The sequence below is a fragment of the Globicephala melas genome, chromosome 9 (assembly GCF_963455315.2).
Source record: "Globicephala melas chromosome 9, mGloMel1.2, whole genome shotgun sequence".
Lineage (NCBI taxonomy): Eukaryota > Metazoa > Chordata > Mammalia > Artiodactyla > Delphinidae > Globicephala > Globicephala melas.
In genome coordinates this window covers 55494484-55514658 of record NC_083322.1, presented here as the reverse complement: position 1 = coordinate 55514658, position 20175 = coordinate 55494484, and the positions used below count along the sequence as shown (strand labels likewise).

The 20175-nt window shown below is 42.8% G+C and overlaps 1 protein-coding gene across 1 annotated transcript; it reads right to left on the bottom strand.

Moving 5' to 3' along the window:
- GATAD1 (GATA zinc finger domain containing 1) lies at window positions 1-11207 on the bottom strand. The gene is made up of 5 exons (XM_030857283.3): window positions 10681-11207; window positions 9767-9892; window positions 8091-8150; window positions 3173-3356; window positions 1-1482 (listed from the first exon to the last, which is right to left on the bottom strand). The coding sequence occupies exons 1-5, from the start codon at window positions 10930-10932 to the stop codon at window positions 1292-1294; spliced, it is 813 nt and encodes a 270-aa protein (XP_030713143.1). The 5' UTR covers window positions 10933-11207; the 3' UTR covers window positions 1-1291.
- Window positions 11208-20175: the final 8968 nt, after the last annotated feature.

Below are 20175 nucleotides of genomic sequence, written 5' to 3'. Positions count from 1 at the left end.
TACACTGTGAAAAATACATTTTAATCCAAAAGTCTGAATATTAGCATTTAGTTATTTACAATGGTATTTACAATCAATTTTACTATAACTTTTGTGGAGAAAGAACTATGTACATAGAGCTATCTATCTACAACATACAAACCATAACTTCCTTACAACATTCAAACATTAACTGTGTAGAAAAATGGTAACAGTTAAAACTCCCACAATTCAAAATCACCATAATTCAATTAGATCCTGACAAATTTTGCTGGGGTTGAGGAATAATGGTCCAGTCAGAACAGGAGAGGAAGCAAGTGTGTGCAAATCCCACTTCTTCCCTCTTTTAAATTGTTGCTCCCTTACTTAGCTGACCTACACTTGAAGTAAAACCTGTCCCTGAATTCTGAATAGAATTCCTGTGCCTGGACTTCTAAGTCCCAGACATTGTTTTAGGCCTGTTATTATGAGTACATAGCAGATGGTTTTAACTTTGGGGTGGACTTCTTTTAGATATCAGTGCTAATGATTAATCATTTTTATGACTGCCCAATGTTTGTTCTAATGGTGGTCAAGAAACTACTGCTCAGGGATGCCTGAACAGTACGTTTCCTGTGTGTTTTTAGTGAAGTTGTCTGTCTGAACTATAAACTTAATGTTTTGATTAAGCCTCACTCTGACTGAGAAGGTAGGTGAGAGCAGTGAAGAGCAGCTCTATTAAGATCAACCAAATGATTCTGAATCCCTGCTTACTACAGAAGAACTGGATGAAAGTTTAAAAAGCCTAGGCTAATAACATCATCCACCAATCACTTTCCTTAAGGTTAAAGCAGCCAACAGTCTGTCACAGCATTTTCTAGATGATAAAATAAAGCTTTTTTTTTAACTTGGTGATAGATACTGTTGCTAACGGCTACATTTTATTTGATTCAGCCCTTGGTTAGAAATTCAAACCTTAATTAATATTTTATTCTTGTAGAAAAATACAATCCATTTTATGAGTTTCTAGAAATAAATTATGGAGAAAAATAGACACTACCTGTTCCTAATTGTCTCCTTGGAAATTACAGTCTTTGCCTGGGAGGATATACACACTTAATGTGTATGTAATATTTAACTTCAAAATATATTTAATTCTTTTCTATCTCTTAATTTTCTAAGTGACTAGTAAGAAACAAGCTAATGATTACTGGGCAGTAGAGAAAAAACTTTTAGTCATTTTTCCATCCAAGAATTTCATTAAAGAAACATGTGGCATGTCTTATGGTAGTACAAATACAAGACAACTGGAAATCCATGTTCACTTTTTAAACTACAAATGGTTGGCAACTGTTTCCTTAATAGTTATTGCAGGAGTAGGTCCAACATGAGTCCATATATAGCCCTTCTCTGGTCTGGTGGGAACTGTGGGAAATGGTGATGAACGTGACTTGAAATATTCAGAAGGTGCATGACAAACAAATTCCAAGTATTCCATCTTCCTTGGAAGATCCTCCTCTGGTCCTAGAAGGCAGCCAACATTCACATTTTTGAAGATATATATCATTTCCATAAAATGTTAAAATTCCTAGACACTAGGAGAAACTGGTCTGGTGGTAACTTGACATTAGCCCTTGAAACATATATTATTTTGAAGTTACTTTCCATCATTTTTTTCTGCTTTAATTGCTTAAGGAATATAGCATTCTCCCCAAAATATAACTCAATATAGAAAGGATTCTAAAAATAATATTTAGCTTTATATAGTGTTTATTATGTCGACACTGTTCTAAGTACTTGATATATATATCAATACTTTGAATCCTCACAACAACCCTCTGAGTTAGGCACTATTATTATTCCCATTTTACATGAGGAAATAAGGCAAGAGAGATCAAGGAACCTGTCTGAGATCACATAGTTAGTAAGTGGCTGTCCTAGGAACCCAGACAGTCTAGTTCCAGAGTCTGTGCTCTGAACCTTTATGCTATGCTGTCTCCTTTACAATCTGAGGATTAGGAAGAGGAGGTGAGATAGAAGTCCTAGAGGTGATTCAGTCATGTTACTGCCTCTGCTGACAATCCTGTCTGATAGAACAGGTTAATGAAAGTTCACTCTTCTATGTATCAATACTTACAAGCAGAAGACTAAAACTGCTTGGTCATGTATCAAACTTGACATGCAGCTGGGAATAATAGTGGTACTTTACTTGTCCTTGAGTTCTCTCTGAAAAAAACCTTTTGTATCTTTTTTCTTAGAATGCAAAAGTAACGTATGCCCATTGCAGAAAGGTTGAAGAGTTTGGGGTAATTTTAAAACTCTGAACACTTTCAAAATTCTGTTTATCAACAACTTCTTCTTGTGAGTCTACGTCAAGAACCAATTCTTTAGTCAGCCTTGAAATTAATGAGTACAGTGGCTGCCATTTCAACTACCAACAATGATATAAAAGGTTGCAAAAGGTCTAGGATGATGTGTGTGACATCTAGAGGGACACATAATGAGAATTTGTAAGATTTTAGACATAAATGTGACAGTTCCTCTAGAAATCATTTTTGAGTAAATTTTTATATGTTACCTAAATAACCTAGTTCTTGAGCAATAAATTCTTTTAATAGAGTTTAACCATGGGTCACTCAGAAAAATCTTATCCACATAGCATTCTAGTACGTGCATACTATACTGCCCCGGAACTCAAAATAACGTATAGCCCTCAAACCCCAGCTATATAAATTTCACATTTTCTATAATAATCTCTACTTTTTTGTACTTACGCTTCTCTGTTATGGACTGAATTGTATCTCGCCAAATTCACATGTTTAAGTCCTAATCCCTAATGTGATAATATTTGGAGATAGGGCCTTTAGGGAGATAATTAAGGTTAAATGAAGCCATAAGGGTGGGGCTCTAATCCAACAGGATTGGTGTCCTTATAAGAAGAGGAAGAGATTCCAGGAGTGCACACACACAGAGGAAAGCCCCTGTGAGAAAAGGTGGCTGTCTACAAGCCAGGAAGAGAGCTCTCACCAGAAACCCACCCTGACAGCACCTTAGGACTTCCAGCCTCCAGAACTGTGAGAAAATAAATTTCTGTTGTTTAGCCCACTCAGTTTATGGTATTTTGTCATGGCAGCCCAAGCAGATGAATATACTTTCACATAATAATGGAAAATTAACTGGGTTCAAGAACCTGTCTGTTACCTGTCAAACTCACCTATGATGTAGGATGCAGGATCAAATTGGTCCCTGGGGCTAGAGAGAGTGGGAATGAGCCACGTCAGTGCTGCACTCTTCTCACAATACTGGTCCTGGATAAAACCCCTGATCTGAGCATAGTAGGGTTTTCCATCTTGTTCGTCAATTACAGAAACAACATCTCCAATTTGGTAATAGACTCCCTGGGGGAAGTAGAAGATAACCCCATATTTAAAATAAAAATAGGAGGTGGAGTCAAGATGGTGGTGTGGGAAGACGTGGAGTTAGTGTCTCCCCGCAACTAGGGCGCCTGCTGGCCAATGGTGGTGGACTCTGACGCCCAAGGAGATGGGAGGAACCCCAAAGTGAACCGGTAGGACGTAGGGGGACTGAGGGGGGAGGAGAAGTGGAAGCCAGACAGGATCAGCACCCCTGAGGCTGGGCAGATCAGGAGAGGGAGGTAGGAGGGACTCTCCAGGAAGAGCGGGAAAGGAGCGGAGGGCGATTGCCCCACCCACTCGGGCCCTGGGAGCCTGCTGAGGTCCCAGGCCCGTCCCCTGCACTCTAAAGCCCCCTCCAGGTCTCGTGGGTCCCTGGGGGCATAGGAAGGAGGCCAAGGGGAGAACAGGAGAGGCAGTGGGAGGGGCCCTCCGGGAGGAGCAGGAGAGCAGTGGAGGGCAACTGCCCCACCCACTTGGGCATGGGGAGCCTGCTGATCTCCCAGGCTGGTCCCCTGCCCTCCAAACCCCCCTCCAGGCCACATGGGTCCTTGGCGCCATAAGAGGGAGGCTGGGGAGATCAGGAGAAGCATGGGGTAGGGGCCCTCCCAGACTGGAGGAGCAGGAGAGGAGAGAAGGGCATTTGCCCCACCCACTCGAGCCCAGGAAGCCTGCTGGGCTCCCAGAGGAGGTCCCCTGCCCTCTGAGACCAGGGGTGCGGGGCACGCCTGGACCCCTTCTGTTCCTTGAGCCTAAGCCCCACCCCCCACAGCCCCCAGGGCCTTTTCCAGCCTGTGGGTCCTAAGCATAGGCCTCGCCCACCACCCAAACTTCACCCTTGCTTAGGCCCCGCCCTCCATAGCCAAGGCCTTCCCACACCCCTCCTTTTTTATTTCTTTTCCCTCCTCCTCTTTTTTTACTATTGTGGTACTGATGTACCTTCTGGTTGTCAATTAATCTATATTTTTATTTTTATATTCTTCCTAACATATCTGTTAGTTTCCTAGTCTAATTTTATTTTTTACTTTGTTATTGTTCTTTTTTTTTTTTTTTTTTTCCACTCCAGGCGGCCTGCGGGATCTTGGTTCACGAGCCTGGGGTCAGGCTGAAGCTCCTGCAGTGGAGCTCCAAGTCCAAACCACTGGACTAACAGAGAACCTCAGACCCCAGGGATTATTCATTGGAGTGAGGTCTCACAGAGGTCCTTATCTCAGCACCAAGACCCATCTCTACCCAGTAGCCTACAAACTCCAGTGTTGGAAGCCTCAGGCCAAACAACCAGTAAGACAGGAACACAATCCCACTCATAAAAAAAAAAAAAAAAAAATGAGATGGCAAAAAAACATGTCACAGATGAAGGAGCAAGGTAAAAACCTAAAAGACCAAATAAATGAAGAGGCAGTAGGCAATCTACCTGAAAAAGAATTCAGAGTAATGATAGTAAAGATGATCCAGAATCTCGGAAATAGAATGGAGGCACGAGTTGAGAAAATACAAGAAATGTTTAACAAAGATCTAGAAGAACTAAAGAGCAAACAAACTGAGATGAACAACACAATAACTGACGTGAAAAATACACTAGAAGGAATCAGTAACAGAATAATGGAGGCAGAAGAACGAATAAGTGAACTGGAAGACAAAATGGTGAAAATAACTGCTGAGGAGCAGAAGAAAGAAAAAAAGAATGAAAAGAATTGAAGACAATCTCAGAGACCTCTGGGACAAAACTAAACACACCAACATTCGAATTATAGGAGTCCCATAAGAAGAAGAGAAAAAAAAAGGGTCTGAGAAAATATTTGAAGAGATTACAGTTGAAAACTTCCCTAACATGGGAAAGGAAATAATCACCCACATCCAGAAAGCACACAGAGTCCCATACCGGATAAACCCTAGGAAAAACACACCAATACACATATTAATCAAGCTAACAAAATTTAAATTCAAAGAAAAAATATTAAAAGCAGCAAGGGAAAAACAAAAAATAACATACAAAGGAATCCTTATACGGTTATCAGCTAATTTTGCAGCAGAAACTCTGTAGGCCAGAAGGGAGTGGCAGGATATACTTAAAGTGATGAAAGAGAAAAACCTACAACCAAGATTACTCTACCCAGCAAGGATCTCATTCAAATTCCATGGAGAAGTCAAAAGCTTTTCAGACAAGCAAAAGCTAAGAGAATTCAGTACCACCAAACCAGTGCTACAACAAATACTAAAGAAACTTTTCTAAGTGGGAAACACAAGAGAAGAAAAAGACCCACAAAAACAAACCCAAAACAATTAAGAAAATGATAATAGGAACATACATATCGATAATAACCATGAGTGTAAATGGATTAAATGCCCCAACCAAAAGACACAGACTGGCTGAATGGGTACAAAAACAAGACCCATATATACGCTGTCTACAAGAGACCCACTTCAGACCTAGGGACACATACAGACTGAAAGTGAAGGCATGGAAAAAGATATTCCATGCAAATGGAAATCAAAAGAAAGCTGGAGTAGCAATACTCGTATCAGATGAAATAGACCTTAAAATAAAGATTGTTACAAGAGATAAGGAGGGACACTACATAATGATCAAAGGATCAATCCAAGAAAAAGATATAACAGTTATAAATGTTTATGCACCCAACACAGGAGCACCTCAATATATAAGGCAAATGCTAACAACCATGAAAGGAGAAATCGACAGTAACACAATAAAAGTAGGGGAATTTAACACCCCACTTACACCAATGGACAGATCATCCAATCAGAAAATAAATAAACACAAGCTTTAAATGACACAATAGACCGGATAGATCTAATTGATATTTACAGAACATTCCACCCAAAGGTGGCAGAATACACTTTCTTCTCAAGTGCACATGGAACATTCTCCAGGACAGATCACATCTTGAGTCACAAATCCAGCCTGGGAAAATTTAAGAAAATTGAAATTGTATCAGTCTTCTTTTCTGACCACAATGCTATGAGAGTGGAAATCAATTACTGGAAAAAAACTGTAAAAACCACAAATACGTGGAGGCTAAACAGTGTGCTACTAAATAACCAAGAGATCACTGAAGAAATCAAAGAAGAAATTAAAAATACATAGAAACAAATGACAATGAAAACACGATGACCCAAAACCTATGGGATGCAGCAAAAGAAGTTCTAAGAGGAAACTTTATAGCAATACAATCTCACCTCAAGAAACAAGAAAAATCTCAAATAAACAATCTAACCCTACACTTAAAACAACCAGAGAAAGAAGAACAAAGAAAACCCAAAGTCAATAGAAAGAAAGAAATCATAAAGAGCAGAAATAAACAGAAATGAAGAAAACAATAGCAAAGATCAATAAAACTAAAAGCTGGTTCTTTGAAAAGATAAACAAAATTGATAAACCCTTAGCCAGACTCATCAAGAAAAAAAAGGGAGGGCTTCCCTGGTGGCGCAGTGGTTGAGAGTCCGCCTGCCAATGCAGGGGACACGGGTTCGTGCCCCAGTCTGGGAAGATCCCACATGCCGCAGAGCAGCTGGGCCCGTGAGCCATGGCCGCTGAGCCTGCGTGTCCGGAGCCTGTGCTCCGCAACAGGAGAGGCCACAACAGTGAGAGGCCCGCAAACCCCCCCCCAAAAAAAAAAAAAAAAAAGAAAAAAGAGAAAAAGGGAGAGGACACAGATCAATAAAATTAGAAATGAAAAAGGAGAAATCACAACTGACACTGCAGAAATACAAAGGATTAAAGAGACTACTACAAACAACTATATGCCAATAAAATGGACAACCACGAAGAAATGGACAAATTCTTGGAAAGGTACAATTCTGCCAGACTGAACCAGGAAGAAACAGAAAATATAAACAGACCTATCACAAGTAATGAAATTGAAACCATAATTAAAAATCTTCCAACAAACAGAAGTCCAGGACCCGATGGCTTCACAGGTGAATTCTAACAAACATTTAGAGATGAGCTAACACCTATCCTTCTCAAACTCTTCCAAAAAGTTGCAGAGGGAGAAACACTCCCAAATTCATTCTACGAAGCCACCATCACCCTGATACCAAAACCAGAAAAAGATATCACAAAAAAAGATTATAGACCAATATCACTGATGAACATAGATGCAAAAATTGTGAACAAAATACTAGCAAACAGCATCCAACAGCACATTAAAAGGATCATACACCATGATCAAGTGGGAGTTATCCAAGGGATGCAAGGATTCTTCAATATATGCAAATCAATCTATGTGATACACCACATTAACAAATTAAGGAATAAAAACTATATGATCATCTCAATAGATGCAGAAAAAGCTTTTGACAAAATTCAACACCCACTTATGATAAAAGCTCTCCAGAAAATGGGCGTAGAGGGAACCTACCTCAACATAATAAAGGCCATGTACGACAAACCCACAGCAAGCATCATACTCAATGGCTCCACACCATACATTTTCATTTTAAAAACGATTCCCATAATCTACATTAAAAAATACTTAAGATCTTCATATCGTATTTCATTAGGCAACTTCCTCTCCCAACTCAGCTCTGGATGAGATGTTTTATAATAGCCACCTACAGGGAAAAATAGCTTAGAAAGGAACAAAAACCACAATCACACCTTATACAGAGTAGCAGAGACTTTTAGACTAACCCAGCATTTTAGTAGCACATTATACAATAAGTTCAAACCTTCCTTCAGTAACTACAGATGCTCACCTTGTAGAAGATTGATTCTGCAGTGATTATGGTGGAAACTGACTCAGGGGCTTTGATGGGCTGTGAAAAAACAAAAGTAAAAATATTAGCACATTCATAATATGTGTGTTTGTGTGTGTGTGTGTGTAGCATGTACAGGCATTTTTCCAGCCATATATGAGAGTTCTGTAATTTAAGAAATACTAAAGTTGTTGTTTGGTGACAAGAACTGCAGTAAAAAAGAAAAACAAATGCTTTTCTGATCGTTGTGGCAAGGCCTGGTCTGAATACTTCTGCTACCTTTAGCTTAAAAATTGCTGAGCCCCAAAGGACCGGCTCCTGACTACGTGGCTGAAATCTAACAGAAGCCTTCTCAGAGCTTTACTACACATTCTAGTTATAAAAAAAATGTGGCTCTAATGGCCTGAGCATGACGGAGGTGGGAATAATAAAAAACGTGTCTCCTCAAAGACATTTTCCATCTCCACTTAACTATGGAACTAGTTATGACAGTATCATCAGAACTAATTTTCTAGCAAGCCTGAACCAAGGCCAAAGGAAACTTTCTTGGGAGTTCTTAGTAACTTGCCACCACTCAACCATCATTGAAATTCCTTCCTAAGCTGTAACACACACTTTCACGCCACAACACAGTAACTAGGCCTTCCCAAATCTGTCTTGGTATCATCCTTGAAGAAAGGCGTTGTTAGAGAAATTGATATTAAAATACTTGCAGAGAACATATTCCACCATACTTAAGAGGAAAACGTGTTTAGAGCATTTAAGTGTATACAACTATAGTCCAATATTTACATGTTTTGTCTAGTTAATAAACACCTCATTTTAGAAAACTGAATTATAAAACTCTTGTATAAATTAGGGGCAACTATTCTAAACAAGAAAAAGGATCCACAATCTGCACAAGAATATAACCCAAGGCTTCTCTGAGTTTTTTAAATAAACACACCCAACTTCAGAAATGCCTTTACTGGTAAGTGAAGCATTCCTGTTCTGAAAGCAAAGAGTACCATACTGAGGTTTTAAAAAAATAGTATATAATGCATTGCCCATTGTGTTTGACCACTGTCCCTTGTATTTACAAAAACAATGAGAATTTACTGCAACAAAAATATGCTTTCCACTACCCCAGCACAAGTCTTTCGACCATCTACTTTCTCATAGAAGAAGAGATAAAGAAGATTTAGTAAAATTTTTCATTCATATTCATCAAGTTGATCATTATAAATCAGTAAGAAACGTCTTCTGGGGCCATAATAACAAACAAATATGGAAATGAATGAGTTTCGGTATTATTTACTTAGAGCTTTAAGAATGAAAAAAAAAAAGTTTTCCCAGTATACCTGGCCACACCAAGAACTATAACCCCATCTCATCCTTTCCAGAGAACCCAGTAAAATGCGCTGGAGGTTTAGGTTTCTTTTAGAATATTTTATATTTCCCAGAGAAAAAAATAAAAGCTAAAAAAAACAGAGAAAGTGTATTATTAACTTTATAAACAGTAAGCCTCCTACAACAGAGCTCACTCCCTTTTAGAAAGTCTGGACCAGTCCCCAGAACACTACAGAATAGCTGCCAGAGCAGAGTCCAAGTTCAGTGATGAGAGATGAAGGCAGTGGCAGGACACACTACACACACAATGCCATTACAGTACAAGACACTGTCCACAATCATCTTACATTTTTTAATTTAAAAATATGTCTTCTCCCTTTTCCTTTAGTGGAAACTTTCTTTTCAGCAGCTGGAGCAGATTTGTATTTAGTGTTTCTGAGCCGAGCGGACCTCCTGTGAATTTCCTGCTTACTCTGTTACATAAACAATTAAAGAACAAAAAAGAGAAAGAAATAAAAAGTGCAGAAAGGTTGCTGTCCCGATACAAACATCTTACAAGGATCCCAGAGTATGCACTTTAAACGATCATTTAAAAATTAAGTAAGAGTGCACCTTTTGTTTTTATGGCGGGTAATCACACCAACTGGCCTAATTCAAACAGGGAGAGCCTTAGGCAAGCATCTCCAGAGCATTGAAAAAGGTGTGAGCTACTTGTAATAGGTCAAAGGGCAGCAACAAGAGTCAGTCCAGGCCAAGGCAAGAACTATTTATCGGTTGTGTTTATAACAGAAAAATGCTTAAAAACTCAACTCTCCTACGCCAGAGAACGGGTTTGGTATGCCACCTCCTGCAATGTAATACTTATGCTGCCACTGAAAATGATGACATGATAATCTTAATAGCACGACATTATGACAAAATGAACTTTATTAACAGGTAAAGAGGTCCAGTAGCATGACCCTGCTGACATCTCTATGTATACATGTGTATACTGAGATGTCTGGTTGCTATCCAAAACATTACAATGGAGGGATTTTCACTTTTCTTGCTTCTCTAGCCTTTCAGTTCCTCACTAGAAAAGGTGCTGAGAATGGGCCGAACCAAAGACCATGTTCTCAACCGGGATGGGAAGGGGCGGCCCGGCCCAGTATGAGCACGGCGATCCCGGGAGGCCCCCGCCCGCCCCCTCCGCGCCCACCCGGCCTCCGCCCGCCAAGCGCCCGGTCGACCTCCGCCGGAGGGAGGGGCCGGAGGAGCTCACCTGCTTGCCGCCCCCGCCCCCGTTGCTCTGCGGAGGGGCGGCCGAGGTGCTGGCGAAGGTCGCCGCGCCGAAGCCGCCACCGCCGCCACTGCCCCCCGTCCCGCCGGCCGCCCCCGAGCCGGCGCCCCCGCCGCCCGCGCCGCCCCGGCCCGTGCAGTGGTGGCAGAGGATCTCCCCCTGCGGGCCCTTCTTCCACATGGAGGACGATGTGGTCTTGCAGACGCTGCAGGTGGGCTTCAGGCCCAGTGGCATCGTGGCCGGCTCGGGCGGCCCCCGCGGGCGCAGCGACACGGGAATGGCGACCGCCGGCTTTCGGCGGCCCGCTGGCCGGCCCGTCACTCCCAAAGACAGAAAGAGCGGCCGGGCGCGGGGCCGAGCTGTCCACCCTGGGACCAGGCCGCAGCCGCTGCCCCCTGGAGGCAGGAAGCCTGTTCCGCCCGCTCCACCGCCCGCACCAGCCCCCTGCGGCCCCGGCGCCGGGAGGCGGGGCCGGGGCGGGGCCTGGCCTGGGAGGAAAGCCGAGCCTTGGCCTGGGGAGGTTTCCGGCGATGCGCGGGGCCCGCGCCCAGGCCGGCTCGCCTGACCGGAAGTGCCCCGCCCGGGACTCCTGGGACAGAGCACGGTTCGCGGAATTTCCGGTCTTAGGCCTATGATTGACTACTAAAATACTGCAGGCTCAAGTATATCTAAAATTCAGATAAGCAGCGAATAACTTTTTAATATGAGTGTATCCCATGCAATATTCGTTGTTTATCTGAATTCAAATATAACTGGGCATCCTGTATTTTTATTTGTTAAATCTGGCACTCCTCCTTAGGACCCCTTTACACTCTTTAAAGTTGTAATTTAGACCCCCAAATACGTTTGCTTATAAGGGTTATATCCATGGACATTTGTGTATTAGGAGTTGAAACATTTTCAAGCCAAAGATGCCACGCATACATTCATTGGCCCTTGAATGACAGTGTTCGTATCCTCTGAACTGTACACCAGGGACAGAGTGCTGGTTTGGTATTGTTGGGGAACAGGTTTGGCCCCGAGAACTGCCAGAAAGGGTCTTGGGACCTCTGTGGACCGTACTCAAGGACAGCTGGCCCAGGACAAGGGCATCATGAGAATCCAGCCTCTATTAATGTCACTGGTCAGTACAGGGCTCGCCAGAGAAACGAGTCACCCCTCAGCCTCACTTAGTGGAGCAGTGGTTGCATACCTGTCTTCATGATCCTGGGTTTTCTAGACTTGATGTTCTTGGACAGATCATGATGAATATGTTGGTGGAGTGCTGGGGAAAGAGGAAGAAGAAACTGTACTGAACGCCTTATGATGTCGTGAAACCACATTTAGTGCTTATGCCAGTCATGGAACAAGATATTATCCCTATTTTACTGTTAACTGATGATCAACAGAGGGACCGTGATTTGGCCCAGATGCCCACATGGCCACTGGTCTTGGAAGCACATCTGGACAGGCCTTTGAAGCAGCTCTGGGTCCTGAGTTGTGGCTCAGTCATCCTGGCTCTGAGTCTGGGGTTCTCCAATAGTAAAACAAAATATTAACTGCTTTCCAGACCATTATGGGGTTTAAGACCAATTGTGAAAGTGGTTGAGGAGAGTAGGTATACAGTGTTGTCTCCTTATTGTAGAACAATGCACTCTGTGAGGGGTGTCTAGGTACTAAATTCCATGCTCCCTAATATATCTCTCCCTCTAGTGCACCTGTCTTTGCACTTCATCTCCAAATTACTGCCTCTCATTCACTGAAGACTTAGGCCCTTGGATCACCAGCTTCCTCTTCACCAAAGGACACCATCCTGGATCTGGTCCATATCCATATGTGTAACCACTCAACACACTCTTTTCTCCATTTCTCCTCATCCCAACACCTCTATCTCTCCTGTCCTTGCTAGCTCCCATAGCTCCTGGTCACACCCTCTACCCTTCTGAGATCATCAGGAAGAACTACATTTTTTTCCTGGTTTTAAAAAAAAAATTTACAACCTTTTAGAATTAAGTATAATACACATACTGTAAAGTATCCAGTGCATCTGTGTACAGGTTGATTATCACGAAGTCACCGCACTCAGGCAACCAAATCAAGAAATAGAACATTACTACCACAAAAGCCCCTCACTTGCTCTTTATCCAGAGATAACCACTATACTGATTTCTAACATTGTAGATTCCCTTTGTCAGGGTAAGGAAGGTCCCTTCTATTCCTATTTTCATCATGAATGTGTAGAATTTTATCAAATAGTTTTCTGTATGAGACAATCATAATGCTTTTTCTTCTTTATCTATTAATGTGTGGACTACACAGATAGATTTCTGAATGTTAAATTAATACTGCCACTCCTGGAATGAATCCAACTTGGTCATCATATACTATTCTTTTCACATATTGCTGGATTTGCTTTATTAATATTTTAATATTTTTGTATCTATGTTCACAAGTGAGATAGGCTTATAATTTTCCTTTCTTGTAATATCTTTGTTAGGCTTTTGCAGCAAGGTTATGTCAGCCAAAGTAGGGACTTTGGATTTTACTCTGAGTGAGACAGGAAACCATTCGAAGCTCTTCTACTTGCTGATATGAAAAGATCTCAGACATAATTAGGAGTGAAAAAAGCAATTTATAGAACAGTGTATAGAACATGATCACTGTGTGTAAATTAAAAATCTATGTGAGTGTGGTGTGTACTTTTTTTAGTTATTTAGACAAAGAAACTGTTGACAATTGATGCTAACAGAAGTGGTGAGGGAGGGAGGCTTTCACTTTTCTTTTTGCACCCTTTTTTATCATTTGAAATGTTTTTTTTTTACCACATTACATGTTACTTCTATTTTAAAAAAACAATAAAAAGAGGAGAAAGTATCAAATGGAAAATAAGGAAATAGGCAGTTTCTTGGTCCTAAATATCCTCTCCTAGCCAGAGGTCCTGGGGCACAGTGGACAGTACCTAGTTCAAGGACTGGCAAGCAGACCTCCTCTCTGCAGCTCAGTCCCTTGTCTGTAAATCGACAATTGCCCACCTCAGTGCTGCATGAAGATTTGATCAATTATCATGCTTGGCACATAGTTCTCAGTCAATACATGGGGCTTCTCATACAAGCAGCAAAGCTATAGTATCACAAAACTCCTGTGCAGATGTAGTAGAGTGTTAATAGAATAGAGCAGTATGCTGTAAGGATAAATAGGACTATGTGGCAGAGATGGTGACTGGGGCAGGGGAAGGGGGGCTGTTGGGAGGTGAGAGAAATGGGTAGGAGAAAAGGATTCGGGAAGGCACTGTCAATGAAGGCTCTGACCCAATACACTGCTCCTTCCTGGGTGCCTCAGGAAGAGCAGGAGCCACAATTGGCCTGGCCAGGGCTCCCTGAGGTGCCAAGGGAGAGATCTCAGATTGATATAAGGAGAGAGAGATACCTAGCTTGAACCCAGAGGAAGGGTTCGATTGGAGCACATAGAGATCATTTGGTGCCTATGGGGTTGTGCAAGAAAATTCTGCTGGTGGGGTATGTCTGTGTGTGTGTGTGTGTGTGTGTGTGTGTGTGTGTGTGTGTGTGTGTATGTAAGCTGTGAATATAGAAATAAATACCTCTCAAGGTCTTAACATTCACACTAAGGGAAAGAAAGAAAGCTGAGTTCCCCAGGGGACGATCACTGTCAGCATGCAGTCTAATTTGCATAATTTAGGTGTTGGTAATAGTTCAGTAATTAAAACTCTTTGGAAAAGAAAAAAAAGGCAGATGCATAAAATGTATCCCAGGGCCAGTTTCTAAGAGATGAGATTCACCACATTTTGTGTCTTGGTGCGTATGGGCAGCACAGGGTTCCTTGCCCACTCACGCTCTTGTCCTGTATGTATCAGGGGCACACAGTCACTGAGTCTTCTCCTGTCAAATGAGGATAATGAGAGAGCATACCTCCTAAGGTTGATGCGAGGAGTCAGCGAGTTAGTACATATGAGGTTGTAAACAACTTTTTCATCTGGTCAGTCCCTGATTTAACGTTAACTCTGAGACTGATAAGACAAGAGGAGGCTTTCTTTTGACCAGGCTGGTTAAGTCATTAGTTATACCCCTCTCCCCCAGCTGTAATCTTGGAAAAAATGCAATTAACTCAAGTGGCCTCTTAGCACTGACAAACTAGAGAAAGAGAGCTTGTGCACTGGACACAGAGAGAATGAGTGAGACCTATGGAACTGCAAGAAGGGAGAAAGAGTCAGGGCAAGTATTCTTGCCTTTTCGTCTTTCATCCCCAGGAGGGGCGTCATGACAGCACCGTCTCTCACTGCACTCTTACCTTCTGTGTGTAACCCAACGGAACTACTTTCTATTTAGCGTGTGTGCCCCATGGTTCCCATGCCCGTGCCTTGGCTCAGAGTGTTCTCTTTGCCGGGAACGTGCTTCCTCTCAACACGTCACACCCGGCGTACCCATCTTGCCAGAATCAGCTCAGGCATCACTTCCTCCAGGAAGCCTCATTCCAGGACTCACATGTCCTTTCTCCCCTCCCCCCAATTAAGTAGCTGTTCCTTGCGGTGGCTATTCCCTCCTTCCACCTTAGGGTACAGCTTTCTACCCGTGTCTCCTTCACCGAACTAGGAGCATGTTGAGGAAAGGAAGTTTGCCTTTTTCCTCTTTGGGTTTCTTCTACCTCCCCACACCTTGCACTTCGTAAGCAGGCGCTAATTAGCAGTCTAATGTGTGGGTTAATACATCAGTCAGCCCGTTGTCAGCTGAATGAACAGCCTCCACTCAGGACAAGTGCCTGCTCCCATTCCCCTCCTCACTGCCCCCGACCTCGTCGTCTGACTTCTCTCACCAAGCAGCCCGAATAAGCTCTCCGCGGCTCCTCACTGGCCTGCAGCCCAAGTAGGCATCTCCCTGTATCATGGCGGTCACCAACGACATCATCATCCACCAGAAAAACCAATGCCGGGGTGCTCCTGGTGGCGCAGTGGTTAAGAATGTCTGCCAGTGCAGGGGACACGGGTTCGAGCCCTGGTCCGGGAAGATCCCACATGCCGCAGAGCAACTAAGCCCATGCACCACAACTACTGAGCCTGCGCTCTAGAGCCCGTGAGCCACAACTACTGAAGCCCGCGCACCGCGCCTAGATCCCATGCTCCGCAATAAGAGAAGCTGCCACAATGAGAAGCCCGCGCACGGCAGCGAAGAGTACCCCAGCTCACTGCGACTAGAAAAAGCCCGTGGGCAGCAAGAAATACCCAATGCAGCCAAAAATAAATAAATTTTTTAAAAATTATTTAAAAAAAGCCAACTTTATCATAAACGAGTCTTATTTGAAATAATTGTGCAGGATCCCTGGTGGAGTTTCATAAGCATCTTCCTTCTGCTTGAGAGAAGGTGATGACATGGTGAGGAGGACACCATGTCCTCTGGAAGACTTTCTGCTAAGGCTTCGGGACACTCCCTGACATGGAGTCAGTTTGGAGATGCTGGCATAGGCCCCCCTGAGACTGAGAACCATGTGCATTGGCTGTGACTGACCATTATGAGGCTCAGCCGAGGGACTTGACTCAGAGCCCGTCTCCTAGGCAGTGGGGTCCCTGGCCCACCCTGTCCTCCAACTGCCACTCCCCTAACTGTCGCTTGGAACTTTGCTTCTCAGTACCCTTGCCTGTGCCTACCTGTCCTTCAGACGACTGCTGGCTTAGGAGCTGGGAAAGCTTTTTGAGGACCAGGTGAAAGCCACATTTTGTGATTCAGGCATTCGCCAGCTCTAGTTTTATAAGGAAAACTCAGCTGTCTTTGATTTTTGTTTCTTTGGTTTTGGTTTTGAGCACTCTAAAATCTTGTTGCCTCTCCCCCTTCCGATTTGCAGGACGTCTGGGGAAGAAACCAACTTGGTTGCTTGAGCATCTTTTAATCCTTCTCAGCTGTGTGTGAAGACGGCTTTCCTCAGAGGAGTTCCAGATTTTATCAAAAAAAGAAATAATTATTTTACTCTTCAAAATGTAAATATATTTTTAATATAAATAATAAATGCTCATTATAAAAATTCATACAATTCTGCTGTGATAGAGATAACCCATTCCTCTGATGTTGGATATTTAGCCTGTTTTAAATTTTTTGCAGTTACAAACAATGAATGATGTAATGAACTTCCTTACACGTGTATTGTTGCCTGTTTGTGTGAGTAGTTTTATGGGATAAATTCCTTAAAATGTAACTGTTGGGTCTAACGATTGATGTTGCCAGATTACTCACCCAAAAAAGTTTACACACCTGCCGCCTCCCGTGAAGTTATCTCAGGGCTGACTTAGCCACTGGACACAGAAGGCACGTTGCCCAGGGCCCAGAATAGTTTTAGGGGTCATGAAAACTTCTTAATTTCTTTTAAAATCAGAAGAAAAAACCGAATATAATAATAATGAATATATAATATACAGTGAATCCAGCCTGGATTATATTTTTTATACTAATGAAGCCATAAAATGTGCTTTTTCCTATTTTATTATGGAGATGGGACCCGTGAAGGCAAATGTGTGTAAGGCCCCTGCAAGTCATAATGTGGTCCTGGCTTATCCATTTCTCCACACCCTTGCAACTCTGAGAATTCTTTTTAGTTTTTGCCAGTCTTTTATGCAAAACAAACAACAAAAAAAGACATTTCATGATTGTTTTTCTTTTCCTTGGTTATTTATGAGATGTGGTCTCCTAAGTTGATTTAAATTGAAAAGTTGATTTAAATTACCATTTAAATTTTCTTTATGAATTGCCTATTTATGCTCCTTTCTCATCTTTCTATTGAGTTGCTCATCTTTTCCTTGTTAAAAAAGTTCTTTTTACATTATAATATTGCAAATTTTATTTTCAGAATTTTGCATTTCAGATTTATTGCTATCTTTTTATGATGATGTTTAAAGTATTCCTGTACCCCAAATCTGGCAAGAATTTGTTACATGGTATCATTCTTACAAAGGCTTACACAAATGTTCATTGATATTTTCTTCTATGGCTATTAATATGTATGATAATATCTTTAATTCATCTGCAAGGCATTTTTGTAAAAGATGTGAAATAACTATTAAACTTTCTTTTCCAAGCATAGCTAATTGTTCCAACACCATGAGACAATAGAAATGCCACCTTTACCAAATATTAATCTCTTATTATATATATGAGTCTATTTCTTGAATCTCGTCCATCCCGTTGATCCGTTTATCGGTTGCCCTGCCAGCACCACACTTTTAATTATTTAGCTTAATTATATTTTGGTCTCTGATTAGGTATATCACTATTCTCCCTCTTCCCCATAATCCTTCTCTTTCAATTTTTGTCTTGATTATTCTCACACATTTGCTCTTTCTGATGAGTTACGTTTTCAAGTGCTGAATTAAAAACTCCATAAGTTTTGTAAAATTTAGAGATTAATTTGAGGAGTACGGGGCAATTTTATAAAACAGCGTCTGCATCCCCAGGCGTGTGGTATCTTGTTCAGACCTTCTTCAGACGCCATTCCCAGCTGGTCCTCAGTTTGTCCAAGCCCTTGCCATCTCAGCAATCTCCTCAGACTCCTCCATGGCTCTCTTTGTGGGACAGGAGGTCAGTAGCAGGGGCTTCCCTGAGTCTTCATGTCCCCAGGAGGTTAATGGGGTCCTTTTTCTTTGTCATTTTTGGTCTGCTTGGTACTGGTTTTCTGAGAACTATGTTCTGCTGCAAAGCGCTGGGGCAAAGCTCATCATAATCTCTTACCTGGATTTCTGGCCTCTTTGCTTCCACTTTTGCTTACTCTGGCCCATTTTCCACACTCGTGCCTCGTGTAATCTTTCTAGTCAGATCCCCATGGCCTCCCACTGGAAGACCTTCAGTGATTCCCCATTGTATTAATTATTCATTGCTGCTGTAAAAAATTACTACAAATGTAACACCTTAACACAACACAAATTTATTATCTTACAGCTCTGGAAGTCAGAAGTCCGAAATCAGTTTCAGTGGGCTAAAATCAAGGTGTCAGCAGGGCTGTATTCTTTTCTGGAAGCTCTAGGGGAGAATACATTTCCTTACCTTTTCTGGGGGGGGGGCACGGTACGTGGGCCTCTCACTGCCGTGGCCTCTCCCGTTGCAGAGCACAGGCTCCGGACGCGCAGGCTCAGCAGCCATGGCCCACGGGCCCAGCCGCTCCGCAGCATATGGGATCTTCCCGGACTGGGGCACGAACCCGTGTCCCCTGCATCGGCAGGCGGACTCTCAACCACTGCGCCACCAGGGAAGCCCCATTCCTTACCTTTTCCAACTTCTACAGGCCTCCCGCATTTCTTGGCTCATGGCCCCTTCCTCCATCCTTAAAAACAGCCACTGTATCACTCTGCCCTATGTTTCTCTTGTCACATCTTCTCTGATGCTGATCCTCCTGCCTCTTATAAGTATGGTCATAAGGACCCTTGTGATTCGACTGGGCCCATCCAGTTGGTCCAGGATCATATTCCCACCTCAGAGTCCCTGACTTCATCACATCGGCAATGTTGCTTTTGCCATATGGAGTAACACGTTCACAGGTTCAGGGATGAGGATGTGGACATCTTTGGGGGACCACTATTCAGTCATGGCTTAGGGTGAACTTGGCTTGCCAGCCCTGCAGTGACTGGCCCCCACTACTCTCCTGTCTAAACTCACTCTGCTTTCCCCTTTGAACTCCCTACTCCAGCCACATGAACTTCTTTCAGTTTCTGGAGCCTGCCCTCTCTGCTTCCTCCAGTCCTGGTCCAGGCTGATTCCTCTGCCTGAGAAAACCTTTCCCTACCTCTTCACCTGACTAACTCCTCTTCATCTTCCAGCCTTGGCTTAAACCTCACTTTCTCTGGAAGGTTTGGACAACCTTTTCTACTCCCTGCATCTTCTCCCAGACTTTTCTGCTCTCATAACATCCTCCATTGCTTCTGGCCCTGCTTATACTGCCTTTTATATTATTGCTTATTTGATTATCTTCTCTCCCAAAATGTAAGCTCTTTGAGGGCAAAGGTGACAAGGGCAGCTCCACACAAGAGGGAGTTTATTAACTCCTTGCAGAATGAATTCATAAACATTAATTTCATAATAGGATAAAAGTTATTATACTCTGCAGGTCTCATATTAAAAGTATTTGTGGGCTTCCCTGGTGGTGCAGTGGTTGACAGTCCGCCTGCCGATGCATGGGATGCGGGTTCGTGCCCCGGTCTGGGAGGATCCCACAGGCCGCGGAGCAGCTGGGCCCGTGAGCCATGGCCGCTGAGCCTGCGCGTCCGGAGCCTGTGCTCCGCAATGGGAGAGGCCACAATAGTGAGAGGCCCACGTACTGTAAAAAAAAAAAAAAAAAAAAAAGAGTATTTGTTCATCATTCATTCAACAAATATGTGTTGAGCACTGACTTGGGAAGTACTGAACCAAGGAGTTGAAATTAAGAAAAAAAATCATCTAATGTTATGAAGATGCTAAGGTTGTAGTGGTATGATCATAAGGACCTGAATAACAATTTTCCCTTTCTAGGAAA